Here is a 17,649-nt window from a genome sequence, read left to right on the forward strand (position 1 = left end):
ATAACTCATCCGTTTCCTTTATATTAAGTTATATTAAGTTTGCATAATTAAGGGCGTGGCCACTTGAGTGACAGCTAGGTCTCGTTGGTCGCCGTCACGTCACCTCAGCTGAATCCGGCAGATTAGCCACTGAACTCGGCATATTTATCATATTTCTGTGTTGTTTTATGTGGCTTTACACAGTCGACTGCCTTTTGGACTTGTTTCCTACAATTATTTGATGGAATGTCATGCTGAATGCACTTAATTGTGCTCACAAACCGTTCACGTGGCCTCCGTTTCCCATGTGAGTAAAGTTATATACTTATATACCATCTCTATACATGTATTTGATTTATTTAAGATCATTTATCGTTTATATTTATATTTAGAGCTGTAATGCACTCCAGAATCTGTCAAATTGATTAGCTGTGGGCTCTAGAACAGTCATCTGAAGCGTTGTCATACAGTGTTATGCTGGATTTCATTAATAGTCTTACATTAACTAACACAGACTATATCTGAGGTGTTTGGATGTAATTCGCGTTTTCCTCCTGTTGAGAAACGTCATAAGAACAATGTTTAGTAGCTCAATGTATTACAGCAGTGTTTTAAAAGACTAAACACTTAATTGATATAGTGTACAAGCAAGCACAAGTGGTCAGAATACAAACGAGTCACAAGTGATAAAGTATTAAGCGTTCTCCCAAAGTAAACCAGGTGTATGAACCAGGTCCAAGCAAAATGCAGCATGCGTCTGTAGCTCCGCTCACTCTCCGCCTCTTTGCCCTTGTTTGGTATCCCGCCGTGGGTGTGATGACGCGCGAACAAAATGGCGACGGTTGGCCGCGCCTACTTGTGGCTTCTTTTGCGCTCTTTAGAAACCTATGGGTGACGTCACGGATACTACGTCCATATATTTTACAGTCTATAGTCTGCACTCTGCAGCGGGGCACAGATCAATATACTCCTGTCTATTCTATCTAGTTACCTATCTGTCCATATAAATATACTTTTTTAACTTTTAATCTGCACCACGGCCGCGGCAAATTCCTATGCTGTTTCCTTAACCTGCAAGTCTTTATTTTACAAATTATAAAGAATGTCTGCTTCTTACGATCTATGAGGGATCATTCATGTATTTTAAGATGCACTCGGTCAGAAGACAAGCGCATGAGATATCATGACATTGTGTTTTTGATCGTCAGCATGATGTAGGCTTATAGTGACCATAATATTTATACAATATGGATATTATAATCCATATTAAATCCATATTTAATCGCGATTAATTTTTTTTAAAAAGTGCGATTAATTAGTTATTTTTTTAATCGATTGACAGCACTAATATATATATATATATATATATATATATATATATATATATATATATATATATATATATATATATATATATATATGTAATATTAGAAATTGGTTATTAAAACTATTATGTTAAGAAATTGGGGAAAAAAATTATACAGGGGCAAATAATTCATAAGGGCTAATAATTCTGACTTCAACTGTACATGATGATAATACACTGCAACAGGCACAAAGTGGAACATAAAATGTGATGTGCGTAATCATCCATACCAGCATCGGCCCAGCAGACCTGACGCATGGTGGAGTCGTAGGTCAAGGCATTCGGCAGTCCTATGCCTTCCTGTACCAGAACCCTTCGGTTTTGCCCATCCACAGAAGAGCTCTCGATTTTAGGAGCCTCTCGGTTCCAGTCAGTCCAGTAGAGGGTTCTGTGAAAAGATTATGCTTTTTGGTAAGGACATTGTAACTGATAACTCAAATAAACCTGACATTTATATTGTTAACACAGTTTGTATTTCGAGGTTCCCCTCTACCCTCGCACACCTCAATATATCACAATGTCCCACAAAAAACATCCACGTTTCCTTACTGGAAGCTTTTCTTTTAATGGGACATGGCATGTAAACAATATCAATAACATTTTTAATGATACAATATCAGCACGATACTTATAAAATACTGTGATTTTCTGCTATATATTGCAATATTTGATACTATTTCAATTACATGTCGACCCCCCAAATTAAAAAAGAAACATTTCTCAGTTTATCACACTTCAGTTTTATTGCTGCAGAGGTCAGCAACTATACTCAGGTAGGCTGTGGTGTTGACACGGTACTCAATTGGTACTAATGGGCCCAAAGAGTGCCAAGAAAATATCCTCCACACCATTACACTACCACCAGCCTGAATTATTGATACAAGGCAGGATGTATCCATGCTTTCATGTTGTTGACACCAGATTCTGACCCTACCATCTGAATGTCGCAGCAGAAATCAAGACTCATAAGACCAGGAACATTTTTTCAGTCTTCTATCGTCCAATTTTGGTGAGCCTGTGTGAATTGTAGCCTCAGTTTCCTGTTGTTAGCTGACAGGATTGGCACCCGTTGTGGTCTTCTGCTGCTGTAACCCATCTGCCTCAAGGTTGGACGTGTTTTGTGTTCAAAGATGCTCTTCTGCATACCTTGGTTGTAAAGAGTGGTTATTTGATTTACTGTTGCCTTTCTATCAGCTCGAACCAGTCTAACTCCTCTGACCTCTGGCATCAACAAGGTATTTTCTGAAATCTGGCACCAACAGCCATGTCATGTTCAAAGTCACTTAAATCACCTTTCTTCCCCATTCTGATGCTCGGTTTGAATGACTAAATGCATTGAGCTGCTGCCATGTCATTGGCTGATTAGGATTATTAACGAGCAGTTGGACAGGTGTACCTAATAAAGTGGCAGGCAAGAGTATATATATATATATATATATATATATATATATATATATATATATATATATATATATATATATATATATATATATATATATACAAAGCATCTTCAACTCTGCTAATCCTTAGAACTAAACATAACAACTGACCATGTTTGCATGTAAATGAATCGAAGTCAGATGCAACACACACACACACATTTTTTAAATAAGTAAACCCAAAGTTTCAGATAAACTGCATTAAACTGAGAGACATTAAGCTTTTTCCATGCTTGGCTGGATGGCTCACAGTCTGATAGATCCCAAGGCATGAAATTCATGTTTTCCTAAATAGAAAAACATACAAAAGCACTCTGCTCTATTTAGCATTGATTTAAACAAGATGTTTCAAATTAAGCCCTATAAAACTCCATCCCTCAGTTTGTAAATAAAGACTCGTCTGGACTTGCTATGGATAAGCTGAATCATTCAAAAAAAAAAAAAAACAACAAAAAACATTTATTATTGTAAATTGTATTGATTATATCCCTCTTTAGTATGGCCAAGCACGAAATCACAATAAAATATACAAAATGAGGCAGCAAACAATTCATTTCATAACTGCTAGTAAAATTAAATAGATGTTTCATAAAATTCTTAAGTAATCCACCGGACTCCATCCCAGATGGCCTGAATAATTTATTGATTATTTGTGCATGCATGCATTTATGCGTGACGCCAAAAATACCTACTAGCATGTAGCACAAAAAGCAGCACAAACAAACACATTAGCAGCTATTCTCACGTTGAATCCAGATGTTGCAGATGGACGTGTTTGTGGAGCTGCGGTTCTTCCCCTGAGACTGAACAACACTCACATCTGTGCTAATCTGTAGCCTTGCCCTCACATTTTCTGTGCCTTCACACATCCAAACTTCCTCACTCTCTCTGTGTGCCTACTCACTCGCCCCTTAATCATGTAAATCTGGTTTTGGAGGATTCTTGTAAATGATCCAGCTGAAGGCAAAATTATTAGCAGTCTTGTGAAATTTGTATTTTTATTTCCAAGTATTTGCTAACAAAGTTTTCACAGTATTCCCTTTAGTATTTCTTTTAGTTTGGATGGAATTATGCTACGCTGTTTATTTCTTTATTCTCTTTTTCCACCTGGGGACACTCATCTCGAGGCCTCCAGAGATTGTGCAGAACCATTGATGTGATCCAAGACCTATAAAAAGATGATGCCAATGTATCCATAATACTGGACCAGGCCGTATCCTGAGCAGATGCTGTGGTGGTCCTGAAGGAGCAGAGAGCATGAGACTAATTCCTAAAGGATCACAGCGACAGATGAGTCTTCGCATTGATCCCGTGGGCCAGCTTGAACACCCGCCGGTGACCTACTCACATCTGCAGCTTTTCCAAGATGAACGTCCAGCGTTCTTCCAGCCTCCGCCGCATAGACTGCAGCTCTGCACAAGACGTTTGGCCAGAGGAGAAATGGTCGTGCCCAACTGAGCCTGGTTTCTCTCAAGGTTTTTTTTTCCTTCACTTTGCTCAATTATCGAAGTTTGTTCCTCACCGCTGTTGCTACTGATTTGCTTGGTTTGGGACTAGTGGAGCTGCGCACCGATGGATTTGCTCTTCAGTGTTTGAACTTTCAGCAATGAAAATTAAACCACGCTGAACTGAACTAAATTGAATTTCAACTGTGAAAACTGGACAGACGGAGTTTCAATTTACTATAATCTTCTATACATTGACACAGTCTACATTGGAAAAGTGCTATAGAAATAAAGATGAATCGAATTGAAAAGCAATTTTTAAAAAAGTTTTAATAACTAATTTCTAATAACTGATTTATTTGATCTCTGCCATGATAACAGTAAATAATATTTGACTAGATATTTTTCCTCTTCTAAACAGCTTAACGTGACATTTAAAGGCTTAACTAGGTTAATCAGGTTAACTAGGCAAGATAAGGTAATTAGGCAAGTTATTGTATAACGATGGTTTGTTCTGTAGACTATCGAAAAAAATATATAGTTTAAAGATGCTAATAATTTTGACCTTAAAATGGCTTTTAAAAAATTAAGAACTGCTTATATTCTAGCTGAAATAAAACAAATGAGACTTTCTCCAGAAGAAAAAATATTATCAGACATACTGTGAAAATTTCCCTGCTCTGTTAAACATCATTTGGGAAATATATAAAAAAAAAAGAGATGCTAATAATTCTGACTTCCACTGTATATAATACACAATGTATTATATGTAGATATTCATATTCATAAAACAAATACCATTTTCATCTAATTTTTTTAGTTTTTACATTATATATTTTTCTAGTGCTGGGAAAAGATGTATCATGAATAATTTAATAAAAAATAAAGTGTGTGAAAACCATTGATTACTGTGTGTGTGTACTACGAATATTAAATATTTAATACAATTTACAGATACATGCATACATTTAAAGAAATGTTTCGCCATATTTAGATATATAAAATGTATATTTGTATGATACAAATTAAATAAACATTAAATTATTTATGCAAAAGAAAATTTTGCATAGTTTTTTTTCATGTACGGTCCTCAGCATACAACAGTAATGGAGTACACCTCACTTAGAAAATTTATATTTTTATCCATTTCTCAGTGAATATAGGCAATGTATTTTGGTGCATTTAAACAAAACAGATTTATTAAACAGATCTATTTATTAAAATAATATTTTAGTCACTAAACATATTTAGAAATTGAAAGATATTACATTTAAATTTAAGCAAAATATTGCAAAAAAAATAAATAAAAAATTTAAGCTACAAAATTTCAGCTAAATGTTTTTATTTTTTCTTCACTTGATTTTTCCTCTTTTTTAAATTTGTACTTAAGATATTTTTCTATAACATAAATTTGGGTATACTAGGTTTTTGTATGGTTATCATAAGTTATTTTGTTAGATAAGCTCCAGAATTGGCTTCTGCACTGATCAAATCTAAATGTACAAATATAATATTGTATAGCTTCCTATTAAAATATGTATTTAAAAGAGGGGTGTACTTATATATGCTGAGCATGATATGTGTTTGTATTACATATACCTAATAAATATCAATTTATGTCAAAACAAACTTTTATTTTGGATGCAATTAATCACATTTAATCGTTTCAGTAAACACATTTTTATAGATTTTATTCTATATTTTGACAAGAGGCCAATATGAGATATTTACATCCTGTTCATTTTCATGTTATCTACTAAACCAGAGCAGTCAAAAACTCTATACATATGAAGTGAAGTGAGTTTTGTCAAGTATGGTTATTCATACATAAAAGTGGTCCCTGAAATTTAACCCATCCAGGTGAGCACATATACACACACACGAAACAGTAACAGCACCCAGACAGTTACTCCTGTTGGATGTGATTCATCCTTTTTGGTGGTATATGCTGACATTATCCTGGATATTGTGACTCTTGATATATCACAATGTGAAACATGTATTGTTCTCTGATAAGTACACCTTCACTGTCTTTCCCAAATCCAGGAGAGTAACTGTGTGGAAAAGCCCCAAACAAGCATACCACCCAGACTGTTGCATGCCCAGAATGAAGCATGGGGGTGGTTTATGGATGATTTTAAGCTGCAATATCACATGGCATTCCTTATGCCCAATACTTGTGCTAGATTAGTGCATTTATCTAGTTCATTCAGAAAGTGGTTCATTCACTCTCACATTTTCAATTCCTACCAAGACTGGGAATTGAATTGAATCTAACCATCAGGTCACGACGCAGTCTAGTACTCACATACCTGACAAAATAACTAGTTTTGCAATTTTCATGAAAAGTTAAAGTTTTAAATATAATTGAAATTTGTTTCTGACTTCCAGTTTTGGTTTTAGTACTGTCAGGGGTGGAAAGAAGTCATCAACCTGAAGCACTTACCCTGTAGACGAGTCCACGATCATCGCTCTGGGATTTACTAAATCTGTGGCGAACAGAACATGTCTGTCACTTCCATCGAGATTGGCCGTTTCGATCTTGTCCAGTGTGCTATCCACCCAAAACAATCTCCTTCGGGCCACATCCACAGCCAGACCTTCAGGACTCGTCAGAGCTGCAAAACATTCATATAAATGATCAACTAATAAAGGGGGCATGATCTAAAAAATCACATTTCTCCTGATCTTTTGAATTAGAAGAGGTCATTGTGCTATAAAAACATCCTGTACGTTTCAAAACTCAAAACAGTCTGGTTAGCCTGAAAATGGCTTATATTGAAGCAAATCTGATAAGATGAAAGGTTGTGAATGTGACTCTTTATTATGTAATAGAGTGGCTAAGCTCCGCCTCCACAAAAGATCAACAGCCACTTATACATCACAGCCTATTTAGCTCTTCCCATTGATTCACTGATTTAAACCCTAACTAATGCTGTGTGTCTGTTTCTTTAAAATAAATATACCTGTATTGATGATGATCTCTGGTTCTGATCCTGGATCCAGGCTGGCTCGATTGATTGTCCGTCCTGCCAGATCTGTCCAGTATACTTTCCTTTCTCTGCAGTCGTAATCAATGCCAACCACTATCGAGCCCTGATAGTGTAGCCAGGAGAGAACTTATTTGTTTTTCATAAAGCGTAAGACTTCAGTGTTATAGTTAAAAGTGTTCAAGTCTTACATGTAAAGCGAGCAGCACTGACGATCTCTCCTTATCCATCTGTGTGCCATTGAGAGGCAAAACTCCAATCTGCTGGCCCTGGGCGTAGAGAAGAGACGTGCCCGTAGGAGGCGGAGTCACATCTGGGCGTGGGAGAGGGTGCACCGTAGGCGAGGCCACAGTAGGTATACCTTGATGATAGAAGAAAATCATTTTAGGGGCCGATCACACTGAACGTGCTTTTACCTTCCAAAAACACGAGGTGCACCACACCGCCTTTTTCACTGACAAGGAAAAAAAAAGCACAGTACGCTTTTTTATGTCACTAGCAACGAATGGATCAGCTGCGGATTGTGTTGTCTTGCTGTTGATATTGTTAAAATTGTAATAATTAATAATGTTGTAATATTCAACATTTGTGAAGTCATCCAGCTCTGGATAACTTGAAACAGTGACCACTAGTCTCCCCGTCATTTTTAAAAGTCTTTGTAAACATCTGACCTGTCTGGGGTAAGTTTTGGGTATTGTGGTTTGATTTATTGCAAAACCTTGAAAAAACGTAAAGAAATGTCATACAAATATACACTAAAACAGTGGCTGCGTCCGAAACCGCATACTTCCATACTATATAGTACGCTAAAATCAGTATGCGAGCCGAGTAGTTTGTCAGTATGTGAGAATTACGCGGATGACTTGCTAATTCCGGCGAGATTCTGGAGTGCGCATTCCATGCACACTGCGCTATCCCATAATGCCCCATGAGGGAATTCATGAACGCAGGTAGGTCACGTGACCATGACAAAACGGTGGATGTAGTATGTCCGAATTCCACATGTCAAAATTTTTTACATTCATACCGTATAGAACGTATAGGCCGAGTAGTACGCTTAAATTTAAATGCAGTGCTGAGTAAAAGGCGGTTTCGAGAGCAGCCAGTGTTTCTCCACCACATTCCTGGAAAACCACCAGCTCTGCACATTGTTCATGTCTCTTTAACCAAACACTGATTCAGATCATCGGCTTATTAGCAGAGAATGAAAGATCTGTAATGGGTGTAACAGACAAAGAAGACATCCAAAACATGCAGTACTGGTGGATCTCCAGGAACATGGTTGAGAACCACTGTACTAAAAACAAATAATTCTGCACACTATCTTTCACATTTGCTCAAAGATTTTTTTGTAATATTTCGGTTTCCAGACCAATCATTTATAGGTAGCATTTATAAAAAACGTTACAAATAAATATTTGAGCAAGTATGAAAGATAGCATGCTTTATTATTTGATTTGCTTTTTGCTCATTTTTACATGCAGATTTTCTCCAATGCACCTATCGTATCTTCAAGAGTTTGTACTGATTAAAAAATATAAACTAATATATAAATATGCTCATCACATCAACAGGCACTCACAGGCAGGCTTCACAGCATCATGTGAGCGGGTTCCTGGTACTTCTCGTCCATTTGCGTCCACACACCAGCAGTAGCTGCTGCCTCCATAACACTGAACTGGGTTGAACTCACCGGCAGAGTCACACTGAGGTAGATAATGCTGGGAATCTGGCTGACCTCCATACTGCTGTAACAGACTTGCTCTCCAGCGCTCACAGACACTCTCCGGACGCTGCGTTGGAGGAACTATCACTAGAGAAACAAGGAACATACAGTTAAAGTCAAAATTATTAGCCCTCGTGTTAAATATGAATTCTTTTTTATTGTTTCCCCAAGTTCTTTTCAACACAGAGATTTTTTTCAACACATTTCTAAACAAAATAGTTTTAATAAGTAATTTCTAACCGATTCCTTTTATCTTTGCCATGATGACAACATATCAGATTTTACTAGATATTTTTCAGGATACCAATACTCAACTTGAAGAGCAATTTAAAGGCTTAACTAGGTTAATTAGGCTATATACATTGTATTTAAATTACTCAAATGCAATTAAGTTATAGTGAGTTTGCACTGAACAGTTTAGCTGCGTTTTCTGAATTCTGAGTGGCAGTTGAGAGAGAGTTGAGTTACCATGATGACTGCCGCGCATCCTCAGACAACAAAGGGAACCGTGAAGCAACAACTTAACTCTTGTCTCTCTCACTTATTAACTTACTAAGGCTAGTTAAATGAATTAAATGTCCTATAAAACTGTAATACACATGCTGTAATGTATAAATAATTAGCTTAAACTGATTATTTTATTAATCATTTAAAGATGTTTGTCCTGTGATTTGATTTTATGTGTGTTGAGTTGATGAGTGTTTTGTGTGTATCACTGTAAATGCTTAACTGAGTTGTCCTCCTGACACAGTAATTTTAATTCAGCCAGTTTGTGATAAAGAATATAGCATTTCTGTACAAATTATTAAGGTTTCATGTAGTTATTTGATTGTTTGTTTTTGTTTGTTTATTTATTTATTTATTGTGAAATGAGTTTAAGTATCTATACAATGTATATTATTTTATCCAATATGTTTATGAGTCATTTTGTGATGCAAAGTGTCTTACTAACTCTAACATACAAATGGTATACACTTCCAGGGACCTGTAACAACTAGTATTCAGCCTAAAGTGCAATTTAAAGGTTTAACTAGGTTAATTAGGCACGTTAGGTTAATTAGGAAGATCACTGTACAACGATGGTTTGTTCTGTAAACAACTGAAAAAACAAATTGCTATATATATATATATATATATATATATATATATATATATATATATATATATATATATATATATTCCGGCCAAAATAAAACAAATAAGACTTTCTCTAGAAGAAAAAAATTATTATAGGAAATACAACACATCATAACGTAAATACACCTAACAAGACAAACAAACAAACAAACAAGCAGCACACTCCACCTGAAACACTTCCCACAATCTGAAGCATAAATAAACAGAAACATATAATAAAAGTACAAACAATTTGATATACAAATAAATAATAAACATTTCATTTGGAGCCATTATTAATAACATTCGCAAGTTGTTTCCAAAAGAGAAAATAAATTAGCCCTAAAAAGACTAAGTGATTTAATTGATCAAAAAAAGAAAGGGAGATTGTTACATTCGGGAGGAGCTTTGTGATATTCCTCAATTTAGAGATAAAGAAATATTTGAAAAAGTAATTAAAATAATAATTTTAAATATATATATATATATATATATATATATATATATATATATATATATATATATATATATATATATATATATATATATATATATATATATATATATTTTTTTTTTTTTTTTTTCCCCAAGATACAGGAGGATGAAATAGGAGGCATCTGAAGAACTGTGGTGTAACTGTGGTGGGAAGAGTTGACACAGAGTGCTCACATTTTCCTTCTGCTCTATAATCTGCATGAACACAGGCCAGACTGGACTCTCCGAGCTCTGCTACAAATTACACTGATTACTTACACATGATGGGAAACTACTTAACAAATTAGAAAGCCCATAATTTACAAGCAACATAACTACACTGGATGTTGAGCGAGACTTTCAAGTTTTTAATGTGTTGCTCATGCAGAAGTTGCCAATATATGATGCTAAAATGTGGTGAATGGTTGTCAGAACGTTCCTAAAATGTTACTAAGGTGGTGAATGGTTGTCAGAACGTTCCTAAAATGTTACTAAGGTGTGTTGGTGGTTGCTGTGCAGTTCAGCTCTTTATATGTTTGTTGGATTTTATTAGCAGTGGCTTAGCTCAAATTGTGTATGTGTATACAAGGTGTAATACCTTGTAAAATACGGTCATATACTGTAGCTTACTATAGTTTAGTTCACATTAAAAGAATTGATTGCTATATTATTGTTTTTATACAATAAAATTATCCATTTTTAAATACCAATTACATTTAAGCTACCCATAAATAGTTTGTAAAAGAATCCAATAAGAAATTCACTTTTAAAAATGTTCATAACATTCCTTCAATCATTTTTCACCATGTCTAAAATTTTCATCTGGCACACACTGAATTACAGAGGTAAGAATAGTTTGGAAAGCCTGTCATAGCTCATTGTGGTCAGATGACTTGGTTAAACAAATCAAAGTGAAACTGAAATGTAGGAGCACAATAAATTATTTTGTCATTTGTCAAACAATTAAAAATTGGCAACTCTTTTATTTTTGTTCATTCAGATAAGAAGACATTATTCTGACATTATTCAAAAGTGTACTATTTCACTTTCAATAAGGATTTCTGCAGGTTTCCCAAACTCAAATTTAAGACTTTTTAAGACCATTATGAATTCAATTTCAGTCTTTTAAAGGGTAGAGGTTAATAATTTTTTTCTAAAAGCCAGTGGGAAAGGTTTTTTACTTATCCAATTAAAATTCTAATTTAGTAATTTCTTAGATTGAAGGTCCACTAAAATCTGTCAATCACACTCCAGCTCAACCAATAGCAAGAGTTCAAGACGTGGCTACTGCAGCAGCTGGCTGAGCCTGAGGGTGTTTGATCAGTGTAGAATAATAGTCACTGCTTTACAGGAAAAACTCATTCAGATTCACTAACAGAAATGAAAGTCGAAATATGCAGAGACACAACAAGAAACACGGAAATGTTAAAAGGGTCTATAGGAAGAAAATAAAAAATACTATGGAAGTGAATGGGTTCTAGCAACCAGAATATTTCTAAAAAACTTATTTTGTGATCAACAGAAGTAAATAAGTAAAAAATAAAACTTTCTCTTTATAGGTATATAAACAACACCTAAAAAACACACTGGTGAAGTACCACCTAGAGTTTGAAGATATACTCCCAAAATCTGCGCTTGTATTTAAATGTTATGGATTTCCCACAATTTAATTGGCTGCTATATATATATATATATATATATATATATATATATATATATATATATATATATATATATATATATATATATATATATATATATATATATATATATATATATATATATATATATATATTTATTTATTTATTTTTTTAACATCAAAATTATTATTTTTTTACTACCAATTACATTTAACCTACCCATTAAAAACTTGTGAAAGAATACAATAAGAACGTCCTTCTTCAAGCATTTTTCACAATGTCTAAAACAGCCATCTGAAAACATGCTGATTTTCAGGGCTGTAAATAGTTTGGAACGTCTGTCATAGCTTTTCTTACTTTTGTTAAACGTTTGATTTTTTAAGATGGATTGTTGGTTGTAACAATCGTGTAGCTTTACATGGACATAGAAAAATTAACACCTGTTTAAAATGTTCAAAGACCTACAACACCATATTTTAGTAAATTTAAGACATTTTAAAGCCTAAAATTATGTTTTTGAAATGTAAGACATTGTAAAGCTTTAAGACCCCTGCTGACACCCTGTTAATTAACAAAACTGTTTGTGCCTTTTTTTCTGGCCTTTTGTTTTGGCCATGGAAGCATGGTAGGGGGCATTAATCTTGAATGCCCTTCATTTCACCCCAGATGTTATAAACCCACTCCACACAGCTGTTTATTCATCTGACTGTGATTTTAGCATGTATATTTATAATATATATATTTACATTTGTTTTTATTCAGGCCAGCAAACCTGTCTAAAGCTTTGAACTAGTTAGAACAAATTGGCCATGTACATCAACTTTCTTACCAGGTTGATCACAGTTTACTCTGGGTGATCCGGGTGGAGTTCTGGTTCCTGCTCTCTCCTGCCCTCTACTGTCCACACACCAGCAGTGTCCAGTGGAGCCGTGGCACTGCTGCGGCCTGTACTGACCCTCCTCATCACACTGAGGGATGAAGGCTCCGACCGCAGGAACACCACCGTCTCCACTCTGAAGACTGTCTCTGTGCTGCTCACACTGGGTCTTGGGACGAACTGGAGGTACATGAGAAATAGAAAAATGTTTGGTAAACTAAACTCCAATCAGTACAAAAATCATGTAAAGTCTAGTGAAGTAAGTTTTTGTTAAAGCTAATCTTGCTGTTGGTTCTGAAGACATTACCTAAACAAATTCATAGAGGAAAAGTGTTGTTATTCATAATGATGTAAAAACGATCTCGATCCTGCTTACAGTTCATTGACTTCATTAATGTTTTCCACCCACATTGAAGGTGGTCCACTAAAATCTGTCAATCACACTACAGCTCACCAATAGCAAGAGTTCAGGGCGTGGCTACTGCAGCAGCTGTCTGAGCCAGAGGGTGTTTGATCAGTGTAGAACCATAGCTGATGCCTTACAGGGACAACTCATTCTAAATTACTTAATTTGTGATTAACAGAAGGGTGAGTAAATAATAAAACTGTCTCTTTAATGTATATAAGCCACACTTAAAAACACACTGGTGAAGTACCACCAAGAGTTTGAAGATATACTCCCAAATATTGCTCTTATGTAAATGTTATGTATTTTCCAGTGTCCCATTTCTTACCAGGTTGATCACAGTTTACTCTGGGTGAGCCGGGTGGAGTTCTGGTTCCTGCTCTCTCCTGCCCTCTATTGTCCACACACCAGCAGTGTCCAGTGGAGCCGTGGCACTGCTGCGTCCTGTACTGACCCTCCTCATCACACTGAGGGATGAAGGCTCCGACCACAGGAACGCCATCGTTTCCACTCTGAAGACTGTCTCTGTGCTGCTCACACTGGGTCTTGGGACGAACTGGAGGTACATGAGAAATAAAAAAATGTTTATTAAACTAAACTCCAATCAGTACAAAAATCATGTAAAGTCTAGTGAAGTAAGTTTTTGTTAAAGCTAATCTAGCAGGTGGTTCTGAAGACATTACCTAAACAAATTCAGAGAGGAACAGTGTTGTTATTCATAATGATGTAAAAACGATCTCGATCCTGCTTACAGTTCATTGACTTCATTAATGTTTTCCACCCACATTGAAGGCGGTCCACTAAAATCTGTCAATCACACTACAGCTCACCAATAGCAAGAGTTCAGGGCGTGGCTATTGCAGCAGCTGTCTGAGCCTGAGGGTGTTTGATCAGTGTAGAATCATAGCTGATGCCTTACAGGGACAACTCATTCTAAATTACTTAATTTGTGATTAACAGAAGGGTGAGTAAATAATAAAACTGTCTCTTTAATGTATATAAGCCACACTTAAAAACACACTGGTGAAGTACCACCAAGAGTTTGAAGATATACTCCCAAATATTGCTCTTATGTAAATGTTATGTATTTTCCAGTGTCCCATTTCTTACCAGGTTGATCACAGTTTACTCTGGGTGATCCGGGTGGAGTTCTGGTTCCTGCTCTCTCCTGCCCTCTATTGTCCACACACCAGCAGTGTCCAGTGGAGCCGTGGCACTGCTGCGTCCTGTACTGACCCTCCTCATCACACTGAGGGATGAAGGCTCCGACCACAGGAACGCCATCGTTTCCACTCTGAAGACTGTCTCTGTGCTGCTCACACTGGGTCTTGGGACGAACTGGAGGCACATGAAAAATAAAAGAAGTTTGCTAAACTCCAATCAGTACAAAAATCAAGTAAAGTCTAGCAAAGTAAGTTTTTGTTAAAGCTAATCTTGCTGGTGGCTCTGAGGACATTACCTAAACAAATTCAGAAAGGAAAAGTTTTGTTATTCATAAAAAAATCTCGATCCCGCTTATATTTAATTGATTTCATTGATGTTTTCTATCCACAGATATTGTTTTCCCCAAAGTGTAACATTGCACCTCTCAGGAACCATCAAAAGACTGAAAGCAGTCCACTAAAATTTGTCAATCACACTCCAGCTCAACCAATAGTGATAGTTCAGGGCGTGGCTACTGCAGCAGCTGGCTGAGCCAGAGGGTGTTTGATCGGTGTAGAATCATAGTTGATGCATTACAGGGAAAAACTCATTCAGATTCACTAACAGAAGTGAAAGCCAAAATATGCAGAGACACAACAATGTAAAACAAGGACAAACACTGATGGTGCTTTAACAAGATGGAGGGACTTGATAGAATGTTTGTGTTTCAGTTAAGATGCTGAACATGAGAAGTTTGTTCTCTATAAAAGGATAGTTCACCAACAATGAAAATTGCCTCATTGTTAATCATCCCTTGTGTGGTTTTAAACCTTTATGATTTTTTTCTTCTGTTGAACACAAAACAAGATGTTTTGAAGAATGTCGGTTGCTGCAATCATAAACAAAAAAATACTATGGAAGTCAATGAGTTCCAGCAATCAGCATTTTTCCCAAACATTTCTATGTATTTTCCAGTGTCCCATTACTTACCAGGTTGATCACAGTTTACTCTGGGTGATCCGGGTGGAGTTCTGGTTCCTGCTCTCTCCTGCCCTCTATTGTCCACACACCAGCAGTGTCCAGTGGAGCCGTGGCACTGCTGCGGCCTGTACTGACCCTCCTCATCACACTGAGGGATGAAGGCTCCGACCACAGGAACGCCACCGTCTCCACTCTGAAGACTGTCTCTGTGCTGCTCACAGTGGGTCTTGGAACGAACTGGAGGCACATGAGAAATAAAAGAAGTTTGCTAAACTCCAATCAGTACAAAAATCTAGTAAAGTCTAGCAAAGTAAGTTTTTGTTAAAGCTAATCTTGCTGTTGGTTCTGAAGACATTACCTAAACAAATTCAGAGAGGAAAAGTGTTGTTATTCATAAAGATGTAAAAACGATCTTGATCCTGCTCACAGTTCATTGACTTCATCAATGTTTTACACCCACATGTAGAAAAGATCAAAGGCAGTCCACTGAAAACTGTCAATCACACTCCAGCTCAACCAATAGTGATAGTTCAGGGCGTGGCTACTGCAGCAGCTGGCTGAGCCAGAGGGTGTTTGATCAGTGTAGAATCATAGTTGATGCATTACAGGGAAAAACTCATTCAGATTCACTAACAGAAGTGAAAGCCAAAATATGCAGAGACACAACAATGTAAAACAAGGACAAACACTGATGGTGCTTTAACAAGATGGAGGGACTTGATAGAATGTTTGTGTTTCAGTTAAGATGCTGAACATGAGAAGTTTGTTCTCTATAAAAGGATAGTTCACCAACAATGAAAATTGCCTCATTGTTAATCATCCCTTGTGTGGTTTTAAACCTTTATGATTTTCTTTCTTCTGTTGAACACAAAACAAGATGTTTTGAAAATACTATGGAAGTCAATGAGTTCCAGCAATCAGCATTTTCCCAAACATTTCTATGTATTTTCCAGTGTCCCATTACTTACCAGGTTGATCACAGTTTACTCTGGGTGATCCGGGTGGAGTTCTGGTTCCTGCTCTCTCCTGCCCTCTACTGTCCACACACCAGCAGTGTCCAGTGGAGCCGTGGCACTGCTGCGGCCTGTACTGACCCTCCTCATCACACTGAGGGATGAAGGCTCCAACCACAGGAATGCCACCGTCTCCACTCTGAAGACTGTCTCTGTGCTGCTCACAGTGGGTCTTGGGACGAACTGGAGGTACATGAGAAATAATAGAAGGTTGTTAAACTCCAATCAAACCCCTCAAGTCAAAAGCCTTAATCAAGAAAATTACTGCCATAAAGTTCTTTTGTAAAACTTATCTTTCTGGTGGTTCTGATGACAAGACAAAATTCAAAAAATGATCTCCTAAAATCCAGCATCTTTTTTAAAGAGGAACCATGTTGTTATATTATGTAAAAAAATATGTCAAGCCTATTTATCATTGACTTGATTAAAGTTTTCAATTTATAAGGTTTTTTTTTCCGAAAAGTGTAACACTAAGCATGCCAAGAAACATCGAAAGATTGAAGGCAGTCCACTAAAATCTGTCAATCACGTTGCAGCTTAACCAATAGTGGCTACTGCAGCAGCTGGCTGAGCCAGAGGGTGTTTGATCAGTGTAGAATCACAGTTGATACATTACAGGAAAAAACTCATTCACAGCAAAACAGCAAGATGATAAACATTAAAGGTGCTTTAACATGATAGAGGAATTTTAAATCTATATAAATAACACCAATAAAACACTGGAGAGGTTCCATCTAGAGATCTGCGCCGGACTAAATTTTGAATCCCGCTCCCGCCAGGTTTAAGTCCGAACCCGACCGCTCCCGCTTATATTCATTGCTTATATTTGTTGTCCTGCTGCCCGACCCACCCTGTTTTCTACCCGCCGCGCCCGTTCCTGCTAACGAGGGGGGTACGATCGAAAACCACCCAGCTATACAAAGTCCAGACAGCCTATAACAAGCTGTCTGTATAAACACACACACACATAGATACACAGCAACAAGCAAGTGACACACAGACAGCATCACGCTCTCTCTCATTTACACACACACACACACATAGACAGCACCAA

General features: G+C 36.6%; 1 protein-coding gene across 4 annotated transcripts in view; it reads right to left on the reverse strand.

The window, feature by feature from the left end:
* nid2a (nidogen 2a (osteonidogen)) overlaps nucleotides 1-17,649 on the reverse strand; it is an 80,060-nt gene that overhangs the window by 4,051 nt on the left and 58,360 nt on the right. For 2 of the 4 annotated variants that reach the window (XM_073928252.1, XM_005169847.4), the window contains 10 exons: nucleotides 16,551-16,778; nucleotides 15,592-15,819; nucleotides 14,569-14,796; nucleotides 13,787-14,014; nucleotides 13,005-13,232; nucleotides 8,802-9,032; nucleotides 7,411-7,580; nucleotides 7,196-7,325; nucleotides 6,676-6,847; nucleotides 1,576-1,733 (listed from right to left, as the gene is read on the reverse strand). In XM_073928252.1, coding sequence (XP_073784353.1) covers nucleotides 1,576-1,733; nucleotides 6,676-6,847; nucleotides 7,196-7,325; nucleotides 7,411-7,580; nucleotides 8,802-9,032; nucleotides 13,005-13,232; nucleotides 13,787-14,014; nucleotides 14,569-14,796; nucleotides 15,592-15,819; nucleotides 16,551-16,778 — 2,001 coding nt within the window. The remainder of the gene's footprint in view (nucleotides 1-1,575; nucleotides 1,734-6,675; nucleotides 6,848-7,195; nucleotides 7,326-7,410; nucleotides 7,581-8,801; nucleotides 9,033-13,004; nucleotides 13,233-13,786; nucleotides 14,015-14,568; nucleotides 14,797-15,591; nucleotides 15,820-16,550; nucleotides 16,779-17,649) is intronic. The other 2 variants (XM_073928254.1, XM_073928253.1) reach the window with 1 other exon arrangement.

Source organism: Danio rerio, chromosome 17, assembly GCF_049306965.1.
Source record: "Danio rerio strain Tuebingen ecotype United States chromosome 17, GRCz12tu, whole genome shotgun sequence".
NCBI classification, from domain to species: domain Eukaryota; kingdom Metazoa; phylum Chordata; class Actinopteri; order Cypriniformes; family Danionidae; genus Danio; species Danio rerio.